Below are 19806 nucleotides of genomic sequence, written 5' to 3'. Positions count from 1 at the left end.
CCCGGGGCCCCTCTACCAGTACTTTCTATATCTGATATACCAATCCTTTACTGGATGAGTAGTGGGCAAATAATTTTTCTCCAACCCAGTCTGTGACTGTCTATATTCTGATCATCATTTCCTTTGAGGTACACAAGCTTCAATCTAATGTAAACCCATTAATTTATCTTTGTTCTTCCTGCCAAGTCAGTACTGTTGACTCCTTAAAGATGCCTCTACCTTCACTGTCATGCATAAAGAGTTCTTCCAATATATATATATATATATATATATATATATATATATATGTCTTATGGATTCATTTCTAATACCAAGGACTTCAATCCATTTTGATTTGACATTTGTACATAGCATTAGAGAGAAGTCTGAGTTCATTTTCTTGCATGTGGTTGACTACTACTTGTTAAAGTGCCTTTATTAGTAGCACCATTCATATTTTTTTGCTCTTTTATAGAAAATAACAATAACTAGCTATAACTAGCCATATATCTTAGGATTAGATATTCAACTCGATTCCACTGATCTGAGGGTGTTTTCATTCCAGTACCATACTATTTTAATTGCTATTACTTTCTAGGACAGTTTGAAGTTGGAGAAAGTGATGCCTCCTATCTTCTTTTTTCCAAGGCTTGCTTTGTCTATAGAGGGATGAGTTTGTTCCTTTCATGTTGATTACAATTAGATCATGTAGTTTTCCTATATTTAAAGTGAAAGTTATGGCTTGCTCTTCAAACCCAATTTTCTCCAGTAAATATGTATCTCTTTCACTTGTTTGTGTTTCTGTTTGCTTTTTACACTCTGGAGAAGCCCATGTTCTCTCTTGGACAAGTATTCCTCTCTTTTATTCCTCCCACCTCTTTCCAAATGAGTTTCATTCTTTAAAAACTACCTTGCTTCACAAAAAAAAAAAAAAAAAAATTTTAAGTGAAAGTCATCCCCACTTCTACATATGAGTTTAAATTTTTAAATTCTCAAATTTCACTCCATGAGGTCAAATTCCTTAAACAATGTCATGTTAATCAAGGTTAAATAAAAAAAATTTGGGTTTTCTAGGCATTAAGAAAAAAGCATGGAGGGCCAGAGAGATAGCATGGAGGGAAGGCATTTGCCTTGCGTGCAGGACGCTGGTTTGAATCCTGACATCCCATATGGTTCCCGGAGCCTGCCAGGAGCAATTTCTGAGTGTAAAACCAGGAGCAACCCGAGTGCTGCCGGGTATGATCCAAAAACAAAAACAAAAACAAAAAGAAAAGAAAAAAGCATGTTGTAATATAAATGCAATCAGTGTGCCTCACACATGAAAACTATAAAAAAGCGACCTCACACACTAGGAGCAGGAGCTCAAGGAGAAAGCTTCACTTACCTGATTCATACCTGGGCTGTACAGTTCTAGCTCTAACCAAGGAAAAATTCTGTTCTGATTACAGGTAAATATCAATTAGTAGTGATCAGAGAACGCCCTGCCAGAATCTCAAAGACAGGAATCAAAGTGATAATACAGTGGACAGGGTAGTTCCCTTGCACATGGTCAACCTGGATTCTATCCATGGCATCCCATATGGTCCCTTGAGCACCACTAGGAATAATTCCTGACAGCAGAGCCAGAGTAATCCTGAGAATGGCCAGGAATACTCCACCAAAAAAATAAAAGATCTCAAAGATATGCTATGTTTGCATCACTCATTAAAGAAATCTAAGAGTATAGGTATCATAGGAATCACCCTGGAAAACTCAATAGCCAAACTCTACTGAAAAACTGCCCAAAACAGATCAGATATAAAATACCTAAAATACTTGACATTACAAGCATTCAATAAATGTTATTACTATCAAATAAAAAAATACTGTTCCTTTCAAGAATCTGGATTACATTAGAAACTTTATACTAAGTCCAAACCTAATTAGTGGTAACTTATTATTAGTGATAACTTAGTTATCTTTTCTTTCCAACAAAGGAGTTAATAAATTCTAAAATGTTACAAAAATCAGGCTCTCCTGTTTTATTTGTTTTTGGTTGGGGCCATACCTGATGGTACTCAAGAGCTGCTCCTGGCAGAGCTCAGGGGACCATGTGATGCCAGGGATCAAACCTAGGCCACCTGCATGGAAACCATGTGCTCAGTCCATTGAGCTTTTTCACTAGGCTCTCCTGCCTTAAATGACATTATAAAAGAAGATTCCTTCAAAACAAAGATCAGGAATAACAAAATGTACATCAAATCTTCAAAGCTGTATTTGTCAAGCAAAGCAACAAACAAGCTCAGTCCTCTGAAGTTGTTACCCTTTAAACATTTTTCTGTTCTACCACACATCCAAACCACTAGACAAAAGAATAAGATATATTGCTAAATATAATACAGGATGCTGTCTTTAAAGAATGGGATGCATTTCAGGTGCCGAAATAATGATCAAGGAAAAGCTATGTTCGGACACTAAGCAATCCTCCAGACACTAATGAACTGAGAGAGGGTACTCTCCTCAACTACAGGGAGGTGAGGGAGAGCAGGGAGATGAGTGCTTCTTCAGTCTCATTAATTGCTTTCTAGAAAGTGAAGCTCACTGAACTTTAAAACCCAGACCATAGCAGTGAATATAAGACTAAGAATTTCTACTGATTACATTTTTAATTTTGTTCAGTTCAAATAAATTGCTAAAGATAGTTCTAATATATATTATTTAAGCAAACATGTTTAATTCTAATATAGCCAATATTTTTTTCTCTTCTCTCTTGAAAAGAAAAATATGACTTAGAATACCACTTTCTTGGAAATCCTTTCAGGAACATCGTAAAAATTACTATTTTCTTTTTTTGTTTTTGTTTTTGTTTTTGGGCCACACCCATTTGACACTCAGGGGTTACTCCTGGCTATGTGCTCAGAAATCGCCCCTGGCTTGGGGGGACCATATGGGACGCCGGGGGATTGAACCGAGGTCCTTCCTTGGCTAGCGCTTGCAAGGCAGACACCTTACCTCCAGCGCCACCTACCAGGCCCCAAAATTACTATTTTCTTAAAATGCCCTTCATTAAGTGGCACTTACCTAAAATTTGGCATAATCTTCCAAATAACATAGAACAAGGACTCTGGGCTAAATGCAGTCTGGCTACCTTGCCATAAAGCACAGAGCGTCTTCCTAAACTCTTCCACCAAAGATCTGAAACAGAAGAAATGAGAGGCTATTTTAATGCACAACATCCAAATGTACAGAATTCATACAGAAAAATGAATGCTTCAAAGATATTTTAAATGTATCACCTCTGGAAGTAAATATGAACATTTCAGAAACTCACACATTAAAATAAGCCACATTAAACATGATCAACAAGTTCTTAGAATTTAAAACCTTAAGAGATTACATAATGATGGGGCCGGGCGGTGGCGCTAAAGGTAAGGTGCCTGCCTTGCCTGCGCTAGCCTTGGACGGACCGCGGTTCGATCCCCTGGTGTCCCATATGGTCCCCCAAGCCAGGAGCAACTTCTGAGCACATAGCCAGGAGTAACCCCTGAGCGTTATCGGGTGTGGCCCAAAAACCAAAAAAAAAAAAAAAAGAGAGATTACATAATGAAATACATTGGATAACATTTCATTATTGGCTGGGATTTTTCTTTTTTCATCAAAGTTTTTTTTTTTGTTTCTTTTGTTTTGTTTTGATTTTGTTTTTGGGTCACACCCGGCAGCACTTAAGGGTTCCTCCTGGCTCTATGTTCAGAAATCACCCCTGGCAGGCACAGGTGACCATATGGGATGCCAGGATTCGAATCACCGTCCTTTTGCATGAAAGGCAAACACCTTACTGCTGTGCTATTTCTCCGGCCCCTCATCAAAGTTTTTAAGAAAAAACTGAATAGGGCCGGAGTGAAAGCACAGTGGGGTAAGGCATTTGCCTTAAAAGTGGTTGACCAGGGATGGACCAGGGTTCAGTTCCCGGTCTCCCATTTGGTCCCCTGAGCCTGCCAGTAGCAACTTCTGAGCGCAGAGACAAGAATAACCTCTGAGCGCCGCCAAGTGTGAGGGGGAAAAAAAAAGACCAAAGGATAAACTGTACTAGTTTTTTTAACTATATGGTGAACTTTGAGTATGCTAATAAAGCCCTTATAAATAAAATGACAAGTCAAAAGCCAAACTAATGAACAAACATACATCAAGAATAAACATCTTTTTTTTGTTTGTTTGTTTTGGGGTCATACCCAGTGATGTTCAGGGATTACTCCTGACTCTGCATTCAGGAACTGGTCCTGGCTGTGCTCAGGGGACCACATAAACAGCAGGAATCAAACTCAGGTTGGTGGCATGCAAGGTAAATGCCCCTCCCACTGCACTATTGCTTTAACCTCTCATTTAAAAAAAAAAAAAAAAAAAAACAAACCTTAAACTGGGTGGGAGATAGTACATATGGCCTACCAGGGTTCAATCCCTAGGATCCTATAGGGTACCATGAGCCTGCCAGGAGTAATCCTTGAGCGCAGAGCCAAAAGTAAGCCTTGAGTTCTGCTGGTTGAGCCCCAAATCCAGAAGAACAAATATCGAAACATAGAATTTCTTTCTTAATCTCCTGTACAGAAAGGTAGAGAAACAGAATCCATTTCTCTATCTTCCTTGCTCTTACTAGAAGCATTTCCTAGACTTCAGTCATAGCCATGTTCTCACTTCTGCCCAGGGAGTCTGGAATTACAATGCAACACAAAGTTGCAATAAAGGCTCTCAAAGTTGTGATAAAGGCCAGATTTCCTCCTGGCCACTTTCCTGCATTTGTCTCTAGTTTCCAAAAGAAATTTCTGCCTGGATGTTTTCTGACACTTCAAACTTAGTGTGTTCTAAATGTAACCACTGCTATTTTTAGTTGCCTACTGTCCCCCAACATCAATTTGCTCTTCTCTCACAGAAATGACACATGCAAAAGAACTTTGTAACAAAATCTTCGTTTCCAACTTCCAGGAAATGTCCTTACACAGAAAGAACAGCACTATTTCCAACCCTTTTCGCTTCCTTCCAGCTGAATATAGACACAATGGAGGCCTTCCAGCACCATCTCAGATAATGTAGATGAGAGAAAGCCAACACGTGTCTAATGATAGTTGTAAAAGAACCAAAAATACCGTAAAACATTCACATGAGAAGATAAACCATGGCTGGTTAAGTGATTATTAATTTTAGTTCAAAAATTAGTCTGATAAGACTTCCCAAACTTGAGCTCAACTGAAGTACTTGATACCTCAAATTTTTCACTATCTTCTTTTTCATACTATGGTACCCAATAGGTTCTGACATATAAATCCTATTTTGACTTCACAGTACCTGAATCCTCCCTCCCTCATGTGTGACAGTTTCCCTAACTTAAGTCTGATGGTGAGAGTTTATTTAGTTGGAAAACTAACAGAGAAACTAGTTCAATATTCAGATTTTTTAGGCCCCATGGCAGCCAGGACTAGCTCTTGGCTTCTGGCTACAGAAATTAGAATTCTTGACACAGAGAATTTGAGGTCATGCCAAAGACTTTCTGGGAGCCAAGAGGAATGCTGAAATGTAACATTAATAGCAGTATTCACCCAGGACCAGTAATGCTGGGAGCTCTGCCATGGAACTAAGCAAGGATTATGTCATATTGGGGTGTGTATGGGTGTTCACACTTAAGACTATAGATTTCATTTCCTTTTCATCAATTTATTAGCTCACCAAAAGATATTTCACAAATTCCTTTTCTGCCTCAAATAGCAAGGAGCAATTTCTGTCATTTAGTTTTTTTTCTAAAAGGTTATTCTCTTTTTGCTGATAGTAATTATTTCTATAAGTAAATTAAGATTACTATTGCTGTCTTTTTGGTACTTTTTAAAATTGATATTAAAGCACCACAAGTAACAAAGTTATTCATATTTGTATCTTAGACCTACTATGTTCCAGCATTAATTCCACCATAAGTATCTTCTTGCCTTACACTCATATTCCCATCCATAGCCTGTCACCCTTACAAGCACATTTTTTTGGCCACACCTAACAGTGCTCAGGTATTAATACTGACTCTTTGTTCAGAAATAGCTCTTGGCTCGGGGGACCATATGGGATGCCGGGGATAGAACCCACATCCATTCTGGGTCAGCCATGTGCAAAGCAAACGCCCTACCACTGTGCTACCACTCTGAACTCACAAGCACTTTTTAATTTTGATTGTTGATCTCCATATGGGATGCCGGGGATAGAACCCACATCCATTCTGGGTCAGCCATGTGCAAAGCAAACGCCCTACCACTGTGCTACCACTCTGAACTCACAAGCACTTTTTAATTTTGATTGTTGATCTCTTTTTTTTAGTGTTGTTAACCCTGTGGTAATTTCTACAATTAAGAACTAAGTCCTGGGGCCGGAACAGTGGTGCAAGTGATAGGGTATTTGCCTTGCACATGCTAACCTAGGAGGGACCGAAGTTTGATCCCCCCACCCCACCCCCGCATGAGCGTCCCATATGGTCCCCCAAGCCAGGAGCAATTTCTGAGTGCATAGGTAGGAACCCGAGTTTCACATGGCCCAAAAACCAAAAAATAAAATAAATAAAATAAACAAATAAATTAATAAAAAAAACGAAAGTCCTAAATAAGGTCAATGCATGTGATAATTTTAGTAATGTATATTTTTCTTCTTTATTTCACTGCTATTCAATTCCAATTTAATTACCATTAAGCTTAAAGTCTTGAATACAGGCATTGCCCAACTCAAATAAATTTTTTGTTTATTTTTAGACAACATACAAAGTGCTCAGGACTTAATCCCAGCTCTGCATTCAGGGATCACTCCTGGAGACCATATAGGGTTCCAGATATTGAACCCAAGTTGGCCACCCACAAGGCAAACACCCTACCTGCTGTTCTATCTTCTTGCCCCCTACCCCTACTTTAAGTACATACTTTTTTTGTTTTCAGATCACACCTAATCATGTGTGTACATGCATGCATGTGTGTGTGTGTGTGTTTTCCAAGACGTGCAGGCAGTCTGGGAATCATAAGAAATGCTGTGAATCACTATACCACTCCTAGGGATATACTCTAGGAACACAAAAATATAACTCAAAAATTTCTTCCTCACACCTTTATTCCTTGCAGCACTATTTACAATAGCCAGACTTTGGAAACAACAAACATCAACAGATAAACGGCTAAAGAAATTGTGGTACAAATACACAATGAAATATTATACAGCTGACAGGAGAGATGAAGTCATAAAATTTTCCTATACATGGAAACTATAATGTTGAGTGAAATAAGTCATAGGGAGAGAGAGATAGACACAGAATAGTGTCACTTATCTATGGATTTTAAGAAAAAGTAAAGACATTATTGTAATAAGGGCCAGAGACAATAGAGTTAAGGGCTGAAAGGGCTGGAAGGACAAGCTCACAATTTGAAACTCACCACAAAGAGTGGTGAACGCTGTTAGGGAAATAACTACACTAACAACTAGCATGACAATGTTAAAGAATGAGAGAAGTAGAATGACTGTCTGGAATATGGGCAGGGGTGGGGGAGGAGGGACAGGAGGCATTGGTGGTAGGAATATTACACTGGTGAAGGGGTGTTCTTCTTAGAACTGAAACCCAATTACAAACATGCTTGTAATCATGATGCTTAAAATTTTTTGTTTTGTTACTCCTAGCTCTATGCTCAGAAATCACTCCTGGCAGGCTTGGGGGATCATATGGGATGCTGGGATTCAAACCACCAACCTTCTGTATGCAAGGCAGACACCTTACCTCCATGCTGTCTCTCCGGCCCCAGTACCTAAATATTTTATAAAAAATAATTTAAGTGTGCAGGGGTAAAATAAAGAGACTTATGAGAATAGGACCACCAATTCAGGACTAGTGATTACTCATGGTAGGGTAAATGGAGAGAATGGGATCAAAAAAAGAAAGGTTTGCAGAGGGTCTTGTTTAGATAATTTAAAATTAACACACATCACTGCTGCTAATAATCCACCAGTCATGTCTGATCACACTGAAGTATGGCTACTAGTGTTCATCTGTACAGAAGGGAGGAAATGCAGGTGAAAAGCTCTCAAGTTGTATATAGATCATGAATCCATTTGGAGTATGTTTGAATGTACTATGTTGCAATGTCAGTGTCTTGGGTATTTTTTTCCTGGTCTTTAACTTAGAGATAATAATAAAATTAGCCACAGTGTTGTGAGGATTAAATGGGTCGTTGTAAAAAAAAAAAAAAAAAAAGGAATATTATGCAGCTGTCAGGAGAGATGAAGTCATGAAATTTTCCTATACATGGATATACACGGAATCTATTATGCTGAGTGAAATAAGTCAGAGAGAGAGAGAGAAAAACGCAGAATGGTCTCACTCATCTATGGGTTTTAAGAAAAATGAAAGACATTCTTGCAATAATAATTTTCAGACACAAAAAAGAAAAGAGCTGGAAGTTCCAGCTCACCTCAGGAAGCTCACCACAAATAGTGATGAGTTTAGTTAGAGAAATAACTACATTTTGAACTGTCCTAATAATGAGAATGTATGAGGGAAATGGAGAGCCTGTTTAGAGTACAGGCGGGGGTGGGGGGGGGTTGGAGGGAAACTTGGGACATTGGTGATGGGAATGTTGCACTGGTGATGGGTGGTGTTCTTTACATGACTGAAACCCAAACACAATCATGTATGTAATCAAGGTGTTCAAATAAAAATAAATAAATAAATAAATAAATAAATAAATAAATAAATAAATAAAAAAGAAGAAGAAATGCTATGGAACAAAACCGATCTGCTGCATGAAAGGCCAGTGCCCTAAATGCTCTGCTCTGGCCCTTAAGAACTTAATAACCTTAAGAACTGAATAAGATTTTTTTTTTTTTTTTTTTTTTTTTTTGGTTTTTGGGTCACACCCGGCAGTGCTCAGGTTACTCTTGGCTCCAGCTCAGGGGACCATATGGGATGCCGGGATTTGAACCACAGTCCTTATGGATGCAAGGCAAATGCCTTACCTCCATGCTATCTCTCCAGCACCCCTGAATAAGATTCTTAAAACACAACTTCTAATGCTGTTGATTTTCTCACTCCTCCAATACTTGGCTTTAAATTGTCCCCATATTTTGGCTAAACATGTAAGAATACAGTGCAGCATATATTATCTCCATTTTTCCAGTTACAAAAACTGTCCAGTTTTATACTGGTTTATCAAAATATTAAGAGATGAGCTATCTGGCCGTAGGGTAAGCAGAAAATAATAAAGTATACAGACTAATTCAGAGCCCTATTTCAGTAATATTAAGCTACAAAAAAATGTGTACCGTATAACTGAAATTATATAATAGATACTCAAAAGCACAGAAAAGCTGGCAACATGGTATTTGAATATATCTTGGTTCTGAACAATTACGCATCAAATTTCCCCTTTTCAAGCCAGAGAGATAGCACAGCAGTAGGGCATTTGCCTTACACACAACCGATCCAGGATGTATGGTGTTTTGAACCCGGCATCCCATATGGTCCCCTGTGCCTGCCATGAGTGATTTCTGAGCACAGAGCCAGGAGTAATCCCTGAGCGCCACCAGGTGTGGCTCCCCCACAAAAATAACCCACCAAATATCCCCCCTTTTCATTTCAGTTAAAAATTGGCTATGTTGGGGCCAAAGAGATAGTATGAAGATAGGGTATTTGCCTTGCATGCAGAAAGATGTAGTTCGAATCCCGGCATCCCATATGGTCCCCAAGCATGCCAGGAGCGATTTCTGAGCGTAGAGCCAGGAGTAATCCCTGAACGCTGCTGGGTGTGACCCAAAACAACAACAACAACAACAAAAATTGGCTATGTTGCTCTATAATTAATTTTTATCTATAAATTTTATTCAAGGAAAACTTATTTAACATTATCATATAAATCAACTTATAGAGAACAATGATAATCACTCTTAGCTACAACACTAGAACTGTTTTTTTGGTTTTTAGGCCACACCCGGTGATGGTCTAAGAAGGGGTGGAGAACACAGGTGTGGAGAACAAGTTCGACACAACACAAAGAGCTAAAATTTTAAACTGTGAGAGTCAGAGAGCCACAACACGTAGTGACCTGCCAAAACAGACAAACACTCACACAAAAGCATATAATTTTAACAATAATAAACACATATTGCATTTTGCCATTTTGAGTGAGGGTAAAAATCCTGTTCGCCACCCCTTCTCTAAGGGGTTACTCCTAACTATGCTCTCAGAAATTGCGCCTGGCTCAGGACTACATGGAACACCACGGATTAAACCCAAGTCTGTCCTGAGTCAGGCACCTGCAAGGCAAACGCCGCACTGCTTTACTATCATTCTGGCATCCTACAACTAGAACTTTAATTCAAATTGATGTTAATTTAAAATGCCCAAATCCATAAAGATTCCATAATTAGAATTCTAATTTAAAATTACCTAATAAGATGGATAAATCCTAAATTTAAACAGAATTAAAGAATTACAACAACTAAAATAAACAAGCTATCCATTTAAAAACGTTGATGTTGCTTGAGCCAGAGCAATAGCACAGTGGTAGGGCATTTGCTTTGCACGCAGCTGATCCAAGATGGACCTCGGTTCTATTCCAGGCATCCCATATGGTCCCCCAAGCCAGGAGCGATTTCTGAGCACATAGCCAAGAGTAACCCCTGATCATCAATGGGTGTGGCCCAAAAACCAAAAAAAAAAAAAAAAAAAGTTGATGCTGGTATGAACCACCAGTGGCTCACACTTAGACATAGCTTATACAAATTATAGCGCCAGTATCAATGTACTAAAAACAATTTCTGGAAGAAATTTCTTTAAAATTATATAGAGCTACTAATTCACATAATACAATAGCAATAGTAGTAGAAGCCATTTTCTTAGGATGGAGAGAAGACAAAACACCTTGCACCCGGGTTCTATCCTCTACACTTGATATGATCCCCTGAGCCCCACCAGGTAAAAGCATTTGTTTGGTAGCACAAGAAAAGGTGTATTTACACAACTCACACATTATTATCCCCTTGACTCCTGGTGTGGTATGTTCTCCTTCCAGCCGTTTTTCCATTTCTTAACTCCACAGCAGGCAGTTCTTTGAAATAACAGCAAAACTGTTCAATGTTACTAATTTGGAGAAAAGGAAGAAAATGATTAACAAAAATAGATACATAAAAGAAACAAAAAACAACTGCAAAGAAAGCTCTATGAATCAATATATGAATAGTGAAAATATGATCATTCAATTCCTCATTTGAATTAGACTTAGTGCAGTTTCTGAAACTGAGTTTCTAATTTAAGTGTCCTTGTTTATCCTGATAAAACAGTATAAAGACACAACTTCGTACACTGTGTTTAAAAATAAGCCTAAAGAAAACTCAATTCCTTATCACACACAGATTTCAAGGGTTCTTTTTTCTAGATCATTCAGTAATTTTTTAACCATAAATAAACCATGAGATCTGTCATATAGTTTAAATAGATACAATTATACAGCATCATAAGACTTCAAAAAGTAGAATATGAGATTAGATATTTGTATTCAGATATTCAGAGGCAGTAGCTTAAAAGAGATATCAAATATGGCTTCTTCTCCTTATTAATTAATTAGCAAGGAAGCCTTGAGAAAACTTATTCTGGTCTTTGATACCACATTAAAATCTTAAAAGTTCAGGAGCTGCAGTGATAATACAGCAGGTAGGACTCTTGCCTTGAGCACAGTCAAGCCCCATTTGATCTCCAGTACAACATATAATCCTCAGACTAGAAACGTTGTCTAAATGCACAGCCAGGAGTAAACCCTGAGCACAAGATGTTGCCCCTTCTTCCAGAAATTAAATTCTTCTATATAACATAACCTTACTGACTTCAGGGAGGGGGATGGGCTACATCCACAGCACTTAGGGGTTACTCCTGGTTCTGTGCTTAAGAAATTTCTTGGCAGGTTCGGGGAACCATGTGGGATGCCAGGATCGAACCCAGGTTCATCCTGGGTCAGCTGCTTACAAGGCGAACACCCTGTCGCTGTGTTATCACTCAAGCCCCTGACTTTTTACAATTTATTTTATACTTTAAAGACCTTCTAGAGGGCTGAATCATAATTAAAAGATATAAAGGGGGCCCAGAAAGTCGGGCCCGGAGAGATAGCACAGCGGCGTTTGCCTTGCAAGCAGCCGATCCAGGACCAAAGGTGGTTGGTTCGAATCCCGGTGTCCCATATGGTCCCCCGTGCCTGCCAAGAGCTATTTCTGAGCAGACAGCCAGGAGTAACCCCTGAGCACCGCTGGGTGTGGCCCAAAAACCAAAAAGTAAAAAAAATAAAAAATAAATAAAAATAAAGGGGGCCCGGAGAGATAGCACAGCGGCATTTGCCTTGCAAGCAGCCGATCCAGGACCAAAGGTGCTAGGTTCGAATCCCGGTGTCCCATATGGTCCCCCGTGCCTGCTAGGAGCTATTTCTGAGCAGACAGCCAGGATTAACCCCTGAGCATCGGCCGGGTGTGGCCCAAAAACCAAAAAAAAAAAAAAAAAAGGTATAAAGGGTTTGCCTTGCATGCAGCCGAACCAGGTTCAATCTCCAGCATACACCATATTGTCCCCCAAGCCTACCAGGAAATGATACCTGAGTGCAATCAAGAATAAACCCTGAACACAGCTAGATGTGGCCCCTAAACATCATTATCATCATCAACAACAACAAAATAGAAGACCTTCTAAAATATTCAATCTTCTAACCATACTAAGTCTCAATCAAGTAAAGTTCCTGAGCAAGGTTCTCTTGGAGTCCAGTGTTCTATGGCAAACAGGCTAAATCTGAGCCTGGACATGTAAGCTTTTACACATTTAAAGAAATAGTTACTTTTTAAAGGGTAATAGTAGTGGGAAGAAGGAAAATATGAGAGAAAAAATTTTTGCTGTCATTGGTGTAAATGAGGTTTATTCCCAGCAGAACTAAGGAGATCAGCTAATCAGTAGTAGAGATTAAACCCAGGCTTTCTACTTGCAAAGCATGTTCTCAGCTTGCTGAGCTATTTTCTCAGCCCGTAAGAGAAAAAATTTATATACTATGAAAAGGTGAAAATATTTTCTCTCCATTCTTGGACAGAAAAAAGTCTAATAACCTCTGCTCCAGAATTTTCTTCCCTCTTTTTCAGTCAGTAAAAGGTTTACTCTTGACCAGCTAGGCAACCATATGAGATTCTAGGGACTGAACACAGGTCAGCCGTGTGCAAGGCAAATGCCCTACCAAGTATGCTATTGCTCCAGCCCCAGCTCTATACTTTTCAAAAAGTAAGTAGTATTTAGCAAACAGCTAAAATTTATTTACTGCTAAGTACTTTCTGAGCCCTTCATAATGAATTATTAAGAGATTATGGGGCCGGCATGGTGGCGCTAGAGGTAAGGTGTCTGCCTTGCCAGCACTAGCCTAGGACGGACCGCAGTTCCATCCCCTGACGTCCCAAATGGTCCCACAAGCCAGGAGTTACCCCTGAGCATTACCAGGTGTGGCCCAAAAACAAAACAAAACAAAAAAAAAGATATTTAATTTTCCCAACTACCCTATATGAAAACATTTCTATTTTAAGATGAAAGTAAGGCAGCACTAGTAAGTAATAAGGTAACTTGCTCTCAGTCAAATGTCTAGAGTTAGTGAGAGAAAATAAATGTGCATGAGTCTTTACTCCTAAAACATTTTGACAGAAATTAATGAAGCAGGCAGGCAGCTGGGGCCCTACAGATCTTACATGAACTAAAGTAGCTGCCATTACCAACCCTAACATAGCTCACAGGCTTTGGAGATGCAGAAACTGAGTTTTGCCCAAGACCTTAACTTAAGCCTGAGAAAAGAAAATCAAGAAGACAAAAGGCTGTGATAAAAACCTGAGAGGGGCTGGAGAAAGAGCACAGCGGGTAGGGTGTTTTCCTTGCACATGGCCAACATGGTTCAATCCCCGGCATTCCATATGGCCCCACAAGACTACCAGGAATGATTTCTGAGCACAGAGCCAGGAGTAATCCTTGTGCATCGGGTGTGGCAAAAAAAAAAAAAAAAAAAATCTTGAGAGAGGACAACCAAAATACCAAGTTGTTCTTCTTCCCCTTGATAACACCATAGTCAAAACTTTTATCTATAAAGAAAATCCCAAATGGAAGCAATTTGAGGTTAAAAAAAATCCCCATTCTGAGATTGCCTGCTTCTCACCTTGGGAGAACTTTATTTTAGTATCTTCTTCCTTCCTTCCTTCCTTCCTTCCTTCCTTCCTTCCTTCCTTCCTTCCTTCCTTCCTTCCTTCCTTCCTTCCTTCCTTCCTCCCTACCTCCCTCCCTCCCTCCCTCCCTTCCTCCCTCCCTCCCTCCCTCCCTCCCTCCCTCCCTCCCTCCCTCCCTCCCTCCCTCCCTTCCTTCCTTCCTTCCTTCCTTCCTTCCTTCCTTCCTTCCTTCCTCCTCCCTCCCTCCTTCCTTTCTTTTTATTTTTCTCTTTCCCTTCCTTCCTTCCTTCCTTCCTTCCTTCCTTCCTTCCTTCCTTCCTTCCTTCCTTCCTTCCTTCCTTCCTTCCTTCCTTCCTTCCTTCCTTCCTTCCTTCCTCCCTCTCTCCCTCCCTCCTTCCTTCTTTCTTCCTTCTCCCTTTTCTTTTTCTTCATTCTCTTTTTTTTCTCCCACCCCCTGCATATTCTTCCTCCATGACTAGGAGGCCCTATTGACAATCAGACTAGTTACCTGCTACACATTCCTGTTTGTGACCTTTTCCATGTCCTGGCAAAAATAAGCAGGGCTCCTGCTAAAATGTCATATAAATACCCAGGTAGATTGAACTTCTTAATCTTCCTGGGATTTGGCCCAGTGTGCCATTCCATTTGAAGTTGAAACTGGAGAAACCCAGGTGGTCAAGTAGGAGGAGGGGATGTCAAGTAGAGGTGGTACTCTCTACTTAGGTCACTATTTCCATGGCTGCCCACTCCTCCCACTGACACCACTAACATCTCATTCTTAAGCTCTCGGTAAACACTTACCTGAGTGACTGAAGAATGGCATTCATGAAACATGTATTCCCCAAATTCCGAAGGCCTGTGGCACAAATGGCAGTGGTACTTCCCTACAGAATAGGGCAATAAGAAGGGCAACTGTGAAAGGTGAAATCAAAGGCTTGCGTGCAAAACTCTGCAACAAGTCATTTAGGAACTGACCCATTTCTGTCCAATAATTTTTTTTCCTTTCCTCCCTCATTTCAGAACCAAGGATTGCTCTAAATGAAAATGTCTTCTTGAAATCAGGGTAGAAATATGCGTCATGAGACTCCTATCAGAACTGGGCCCTCTCCAAAGAAGAAAAAGGATGACAGAGAAGCAATCTTCTGCGACCCCAATAAAATGTCTGAGAAAAAGCTGAATTCAGGGGGGCAGAGATCTGAAGGCTTGATAGAGGTTGGCCTTAAAAAAGACATTTACATCCCCTCTTTAAAGGGTGCTTCTCCCTTGAGAGGACATCCAGGTAAACAAAATGTCCATACATCTCATTTAAATGAAGAGAGTTTGGGCCAGAGCAGTGGCGCAAGCAGGAAGGTGTTTGCCTTGGCCTCGGTAGTCTAGGATGGACCTTGGTTCGATCCCCAGGCATCCTATATGGTCCCCCCAAGCCAGGAGTGATTTCTGAGCACATAGCCAGGAGTAACCTGAGCATCACTGTCTGGGGGGAAGGGGAAAGAGAGGGGAGACAGGGGGGTAGACCAGGGGGGGGGTGGGAGGGAGGGAGAGAGAGAGAGAGAGAGACAGAGACAGAGACAGAGAGAGAGAGAGAGAGAGAGAGAGAGAGAGAGAGAGAGAGAGACAGAGAGAGAGAGACAGAGAGAGAGACAGAGACAGAGACAGAGAAAGACAGAGAGAGACAGAGAGAGAGAGAACCCTAGAAGTGTTAACATGCGGCAGGAGGTACGAGTCATAGATTGTGTTCGGGGGCTGCTTTCACCAGTGCTGGGGAGAGGGTGACACTCAAACAGTTCATAAATAGAACTGGTGCTCAGTTCAGTGGCAGCCAAGTACATGAGTCACTCAGTCTTGCTGGATCTCTCCCATATATTCAGGAGGTATATATGGTATTATTAAGCCTTTTGTCTTCTTCTAAGAAAAAATAAGGGCCACTCCACTGTAGTACCCCTTTGCAGCTTCTCTACTCTTTCTTTTCCCAAAACCACAGTCACACAACCAGCAAGTTTATAATGTTCTTTATTTACAAGAACTCTCTGGGTAGCTAATAAATTATTGCCACACTCTTTCTCATAGAATCCTGGGGTCATTTTTGTCTAGTAATGTTTGATCCTTCTTCCCTATTTCTAACAGAAGTCCTCTGGTTGCAAGTAGGACAATGATAGTCACCAAGTACACTAGAAAGTACAAAAGGCAGACACCCATCTTCCCATATAGTAGCGGATACTATTTATTTCCCATCCACTGTATTTCCTATGAAAGTTTCATGTCCTCTTGCTTCTGTGAAAAGAGCTAAGTTCATGTCAGGTCACACACACACACACACACAAAAAGACAACCTCTAAATTTGCATCAGCATTTTCTTCCATACAACTCTAACACTTCAATCAAGTGGGTTTTATTGTTTGTTTTTTGGTTTTTTTGAGTTACACCCGGCAGCACTCAGGGGTTACTCTGGCTCTATGCTCAGAAATCACTCCTGGCAGGCTCGGGGGGACCATATGGGATGCTAGGATTAGAACAACCATCCTTCTGCATACAAGGCAAACACCCTACCTCCATGCTATCTCTTCGGCCCCATACTCCAATCAAGTGTATATCTACACATGACTAACATGATAGCAAACAGTAGGATAATTGGCAGATTTTAAAATCTGTAGAGGGGCTGGAGCAATAGCACAGTGATAGGGTGTTTGCCTTGCATGTGGCCAACCTGGGACAGACCCCACTTCAGTTCCCGGAATTCCGCATGTTCCTCCAGCCTACAAAAATCAATTTATGAACACAGATCCATGAGTAACACTTGAGCACCGCCAGGTGTGACCCAACAACCCCCCCCCCCCAAATTTAGTATTCTTTACATCCTGTTAGCCTCTTAACAGCTATCCAGGTGGCTTACCAAAATAAAGAAAACAGCATTTTATGATGAAAACTACAAATGAAGTCCTAAACATTAAAATTTACAGAAGGAAAATACCAACAGATGGGCTCACTGGGGTTATTTAGTCACATCAGGAATCAGTACAAATGGAAAATATTTTGTAAAACATACTAAATCTAAGACATACATTCATAAATGGTTATAAAGAGAAACATTAATAACAGAATTCTAATAAACCAGCAACTAGTTTTAATTACATATATTTGAAAATACATTACTTACATTTACTTTTAACAATTTGCTGTTTAGTGATGAATTTTCCAAAAGTTTTCTCTTTCTATGTCTGTCAGCTGTGAAAGCAGAGCTATTGAAACAAACAGATAATCAAAAAGAATACAGTCTTCTTTTCTAGGTTACACAATAACAAAAAATAAACTCAGTTATTCTCAGACTAGGTAATGGTCTGCTTAGTCAAGGCAGATCAGGCCCACTGTGGTCATTAAGTGTCTAAAGTCAAAAATTCCACTTCCTGTGGAAATCCACACTGCTCCTACAGCAGCAGGTGGGACCAGAAAGGGCCACCACCAGGGACTTCCCAAATATCCAGGCTAGATAGATGCAATGGAGGTAATCCTACTCTATTCCCACTTCATCTGCATATGGTAATCAAGTAAGGCTTTTGCAAACTATACTTATTACTAATTACAAAAGCAAAGGTGATATCTGACATGATTGTTCTGAGATTTAATATTATCAAGTACTATACTACATTTTTTGATAAATGAATTATGTTTCACATATTTCTCATAATAGATTACAATATAAATTTACAAAATAACAAATGCGGGCATTATACAGTCATTCAATGTATCTATGCTTAAAGAATTCTAAAATAACTTCATCAGCATAAAAATTCTAAATTCAAATATTTCAAAATGATTCTTGACAAGCAAGCTATTTTGCTTAAAACTTACCAGAAAGCAATTGCTATACCCAAAGGATCCTTTAAAAATTATGTGTGGGTCCACAGATATGGTACAATGAGTAAGGCACTTGCCGTGCACAAGGCCAACCATGTCCATCCTTGGTATCCAATTTGGTCTCCAGAGCAGCACCAAGAGTAATTCCTGAGTGAAGAACCAGGAGTAACCCCTAACCAGGTATGGCCTCCTCAAAAAATTTATTATGTATGACTCAGTGGCAGAAAACATGCCTCACATATATGGAACCCTTGACTAGATGGATCCCAAAACTTAAAAAAAAATGCAGAGAAAAAAACTAAAGCAATTAAAAATTATTTTAAAGAAAAACTTTTTTCCCTTAAGGGGCCTTGGGACTATGTTTATCAGTGATTAGGAATGTTGGAGATGAAACCAGGATTAGCAAGTGCCTTTACCCCTATACTACCTCGTACTTCTTCCTTCCCATGTTCTAAAATTCAAGCTATTTCAAACACATAATTATTTTTCATTTCAGAACTTTCATCTAAACTAGTATCTTTGGATTATCAAATATAGTAATGTTGGGTTCAAATCTAAAAATACTCGGGGCCGGAGTGGTGGCACAAGTGGTAAGGTGTCTGCCTTGCCAGCGCTAGCCTAGGACTGACTGCGGTTCGATCCCCTGGTGTCCCATGTGGTCCCCCAAGCCAGGAGCAATTTCTGAGCGCATAGCTAGGAGTAATCACTGAGTGTCACTGAGTGTGCCCCCCCAAAAAATAAAAATACTCTTACAAAAATTTCTCCAGAATAGTTTGTGTATTCTTCCCAAGAATATCTATCACTGACTACAAAAAGTAAAACAATTCCATATATTCTGCTATTACATTAATCCTTAAAAATAGTAAGTGGGGTCAGACCAATAGTACAGCATCTTGCACATGGCTGACCTGGCTTCAATCCCTGGCATCCCATAATGTCCCCCAAGTTTGCCAGGAGAGATTCCTGAGCACAGAGCCAGGAGTTACCCCTGAGCATCGCCAAATGTGGCCCAAGAAACAAAATAATAGTAACAATAAAAACACTAAGTGAAGAATTTGATTCACAAGTACAGAATATGTACTACTTAGTAACAATATCTTATAGTTCTAGCCTATGTATATATAAAACATTTAGGTTTTTAGAATAAAAGTTATTAAATTTTACCCTCAGTTAAGTTGCAAATTCCAGATTTCTCTAGATCAATAGTTTTCTATGTTTTTATATCAGGTATATGTAGATAGGTTGGCACCAGTGAGCAGAGTGAAAAATTGAAAACTGCTGCTCTAAATTCATAGTATGAATTTATAATACAGTATCTACTCAGTAAACTTGTCTTGCAGAAGGACGGTGGTTCGAATCCCGGCATCCTATATGGTCCCCCGTGTCTGCCAGGGATGATTTCTGAGCATAGAACCAGGAGTAACCCCTGAGTGCTGCTGGGTGTGACCCAAAAAACAAAATAAAATAAAATAAAATAAATTTGTCTATATACATTTAAATTAAACTTAGATAAAATGTAAAATTTATTTTTTGCATTATCTACTTCTCAGGTACTCCGTAGTCACATATAGCAAATGGATACCACATGTATATGGCAGATTACAGACCATTTCCTTCACTTCAGAAAATTCTATGGCACAGTACTGCTATAGAAATAATGGAGAATTGGACCAAAGTGATAGCACAGCAGGTAAGATGACACAGGTTCAATCTCCAGCATTCTTTATGGTCCCTTGAGCCTAACAAGAGTGATTTCTGAGCAAATGGCCAGGAGTA

The 19806-nt window shown here is 39.7% G+C and overlaps 1 protein-coding gene across 2 annotated transcripts in view; it reads right to left on the bottom strand.

Moving 5' to 3' along the window:
- The window catches only part of USP3 (ubiquitin specific peptidase 3), a 103346-nt gene that overhangs the window by 24410 nt on the left and 59130 nt on the right, over positions 1-19806 (bottom strand). For both annotated transcript variants that reach the window (XM_049784149.1, XM_049784150.1), the window contains 4 exons: positions 17333-17414; positions 14980-15062; positions 10982-11095; positions 3040-3153 (listed from right to left, as the gene is read on the bottom strand). In XM_049784149.1, the coding sequence (XP_049640106.1) occupies positions 3040-3153; positions 10982-11095; positions 14980-15062; positions 17333-17414 (393 nt within the window). The remainder of the gene's footprint in view (positions 1-3039; positions 3154-10981; positions 11096-14979; positions 15063-17332; positions 17415-19806) is intronic.

This window comes from Suncus etruscus, chromosome 1, assembly GCF_024139225.1.
Source record: "Suncus etruscus isolate mSunEtr1 chromosome 1, mSunEtr1.pri.cur, whole genome shotgun sequence".
Classification (NCBI taxonomy): domain Eukaryota; kingdom Metazoa; phylum Chordata; class Mammalia; order Eulipotyphla; family Soricidae; genus Suncus; species Suncus etruscus.
This window is presented reverse-complemented; position numbering and strand designations above follow the sequence as displayed.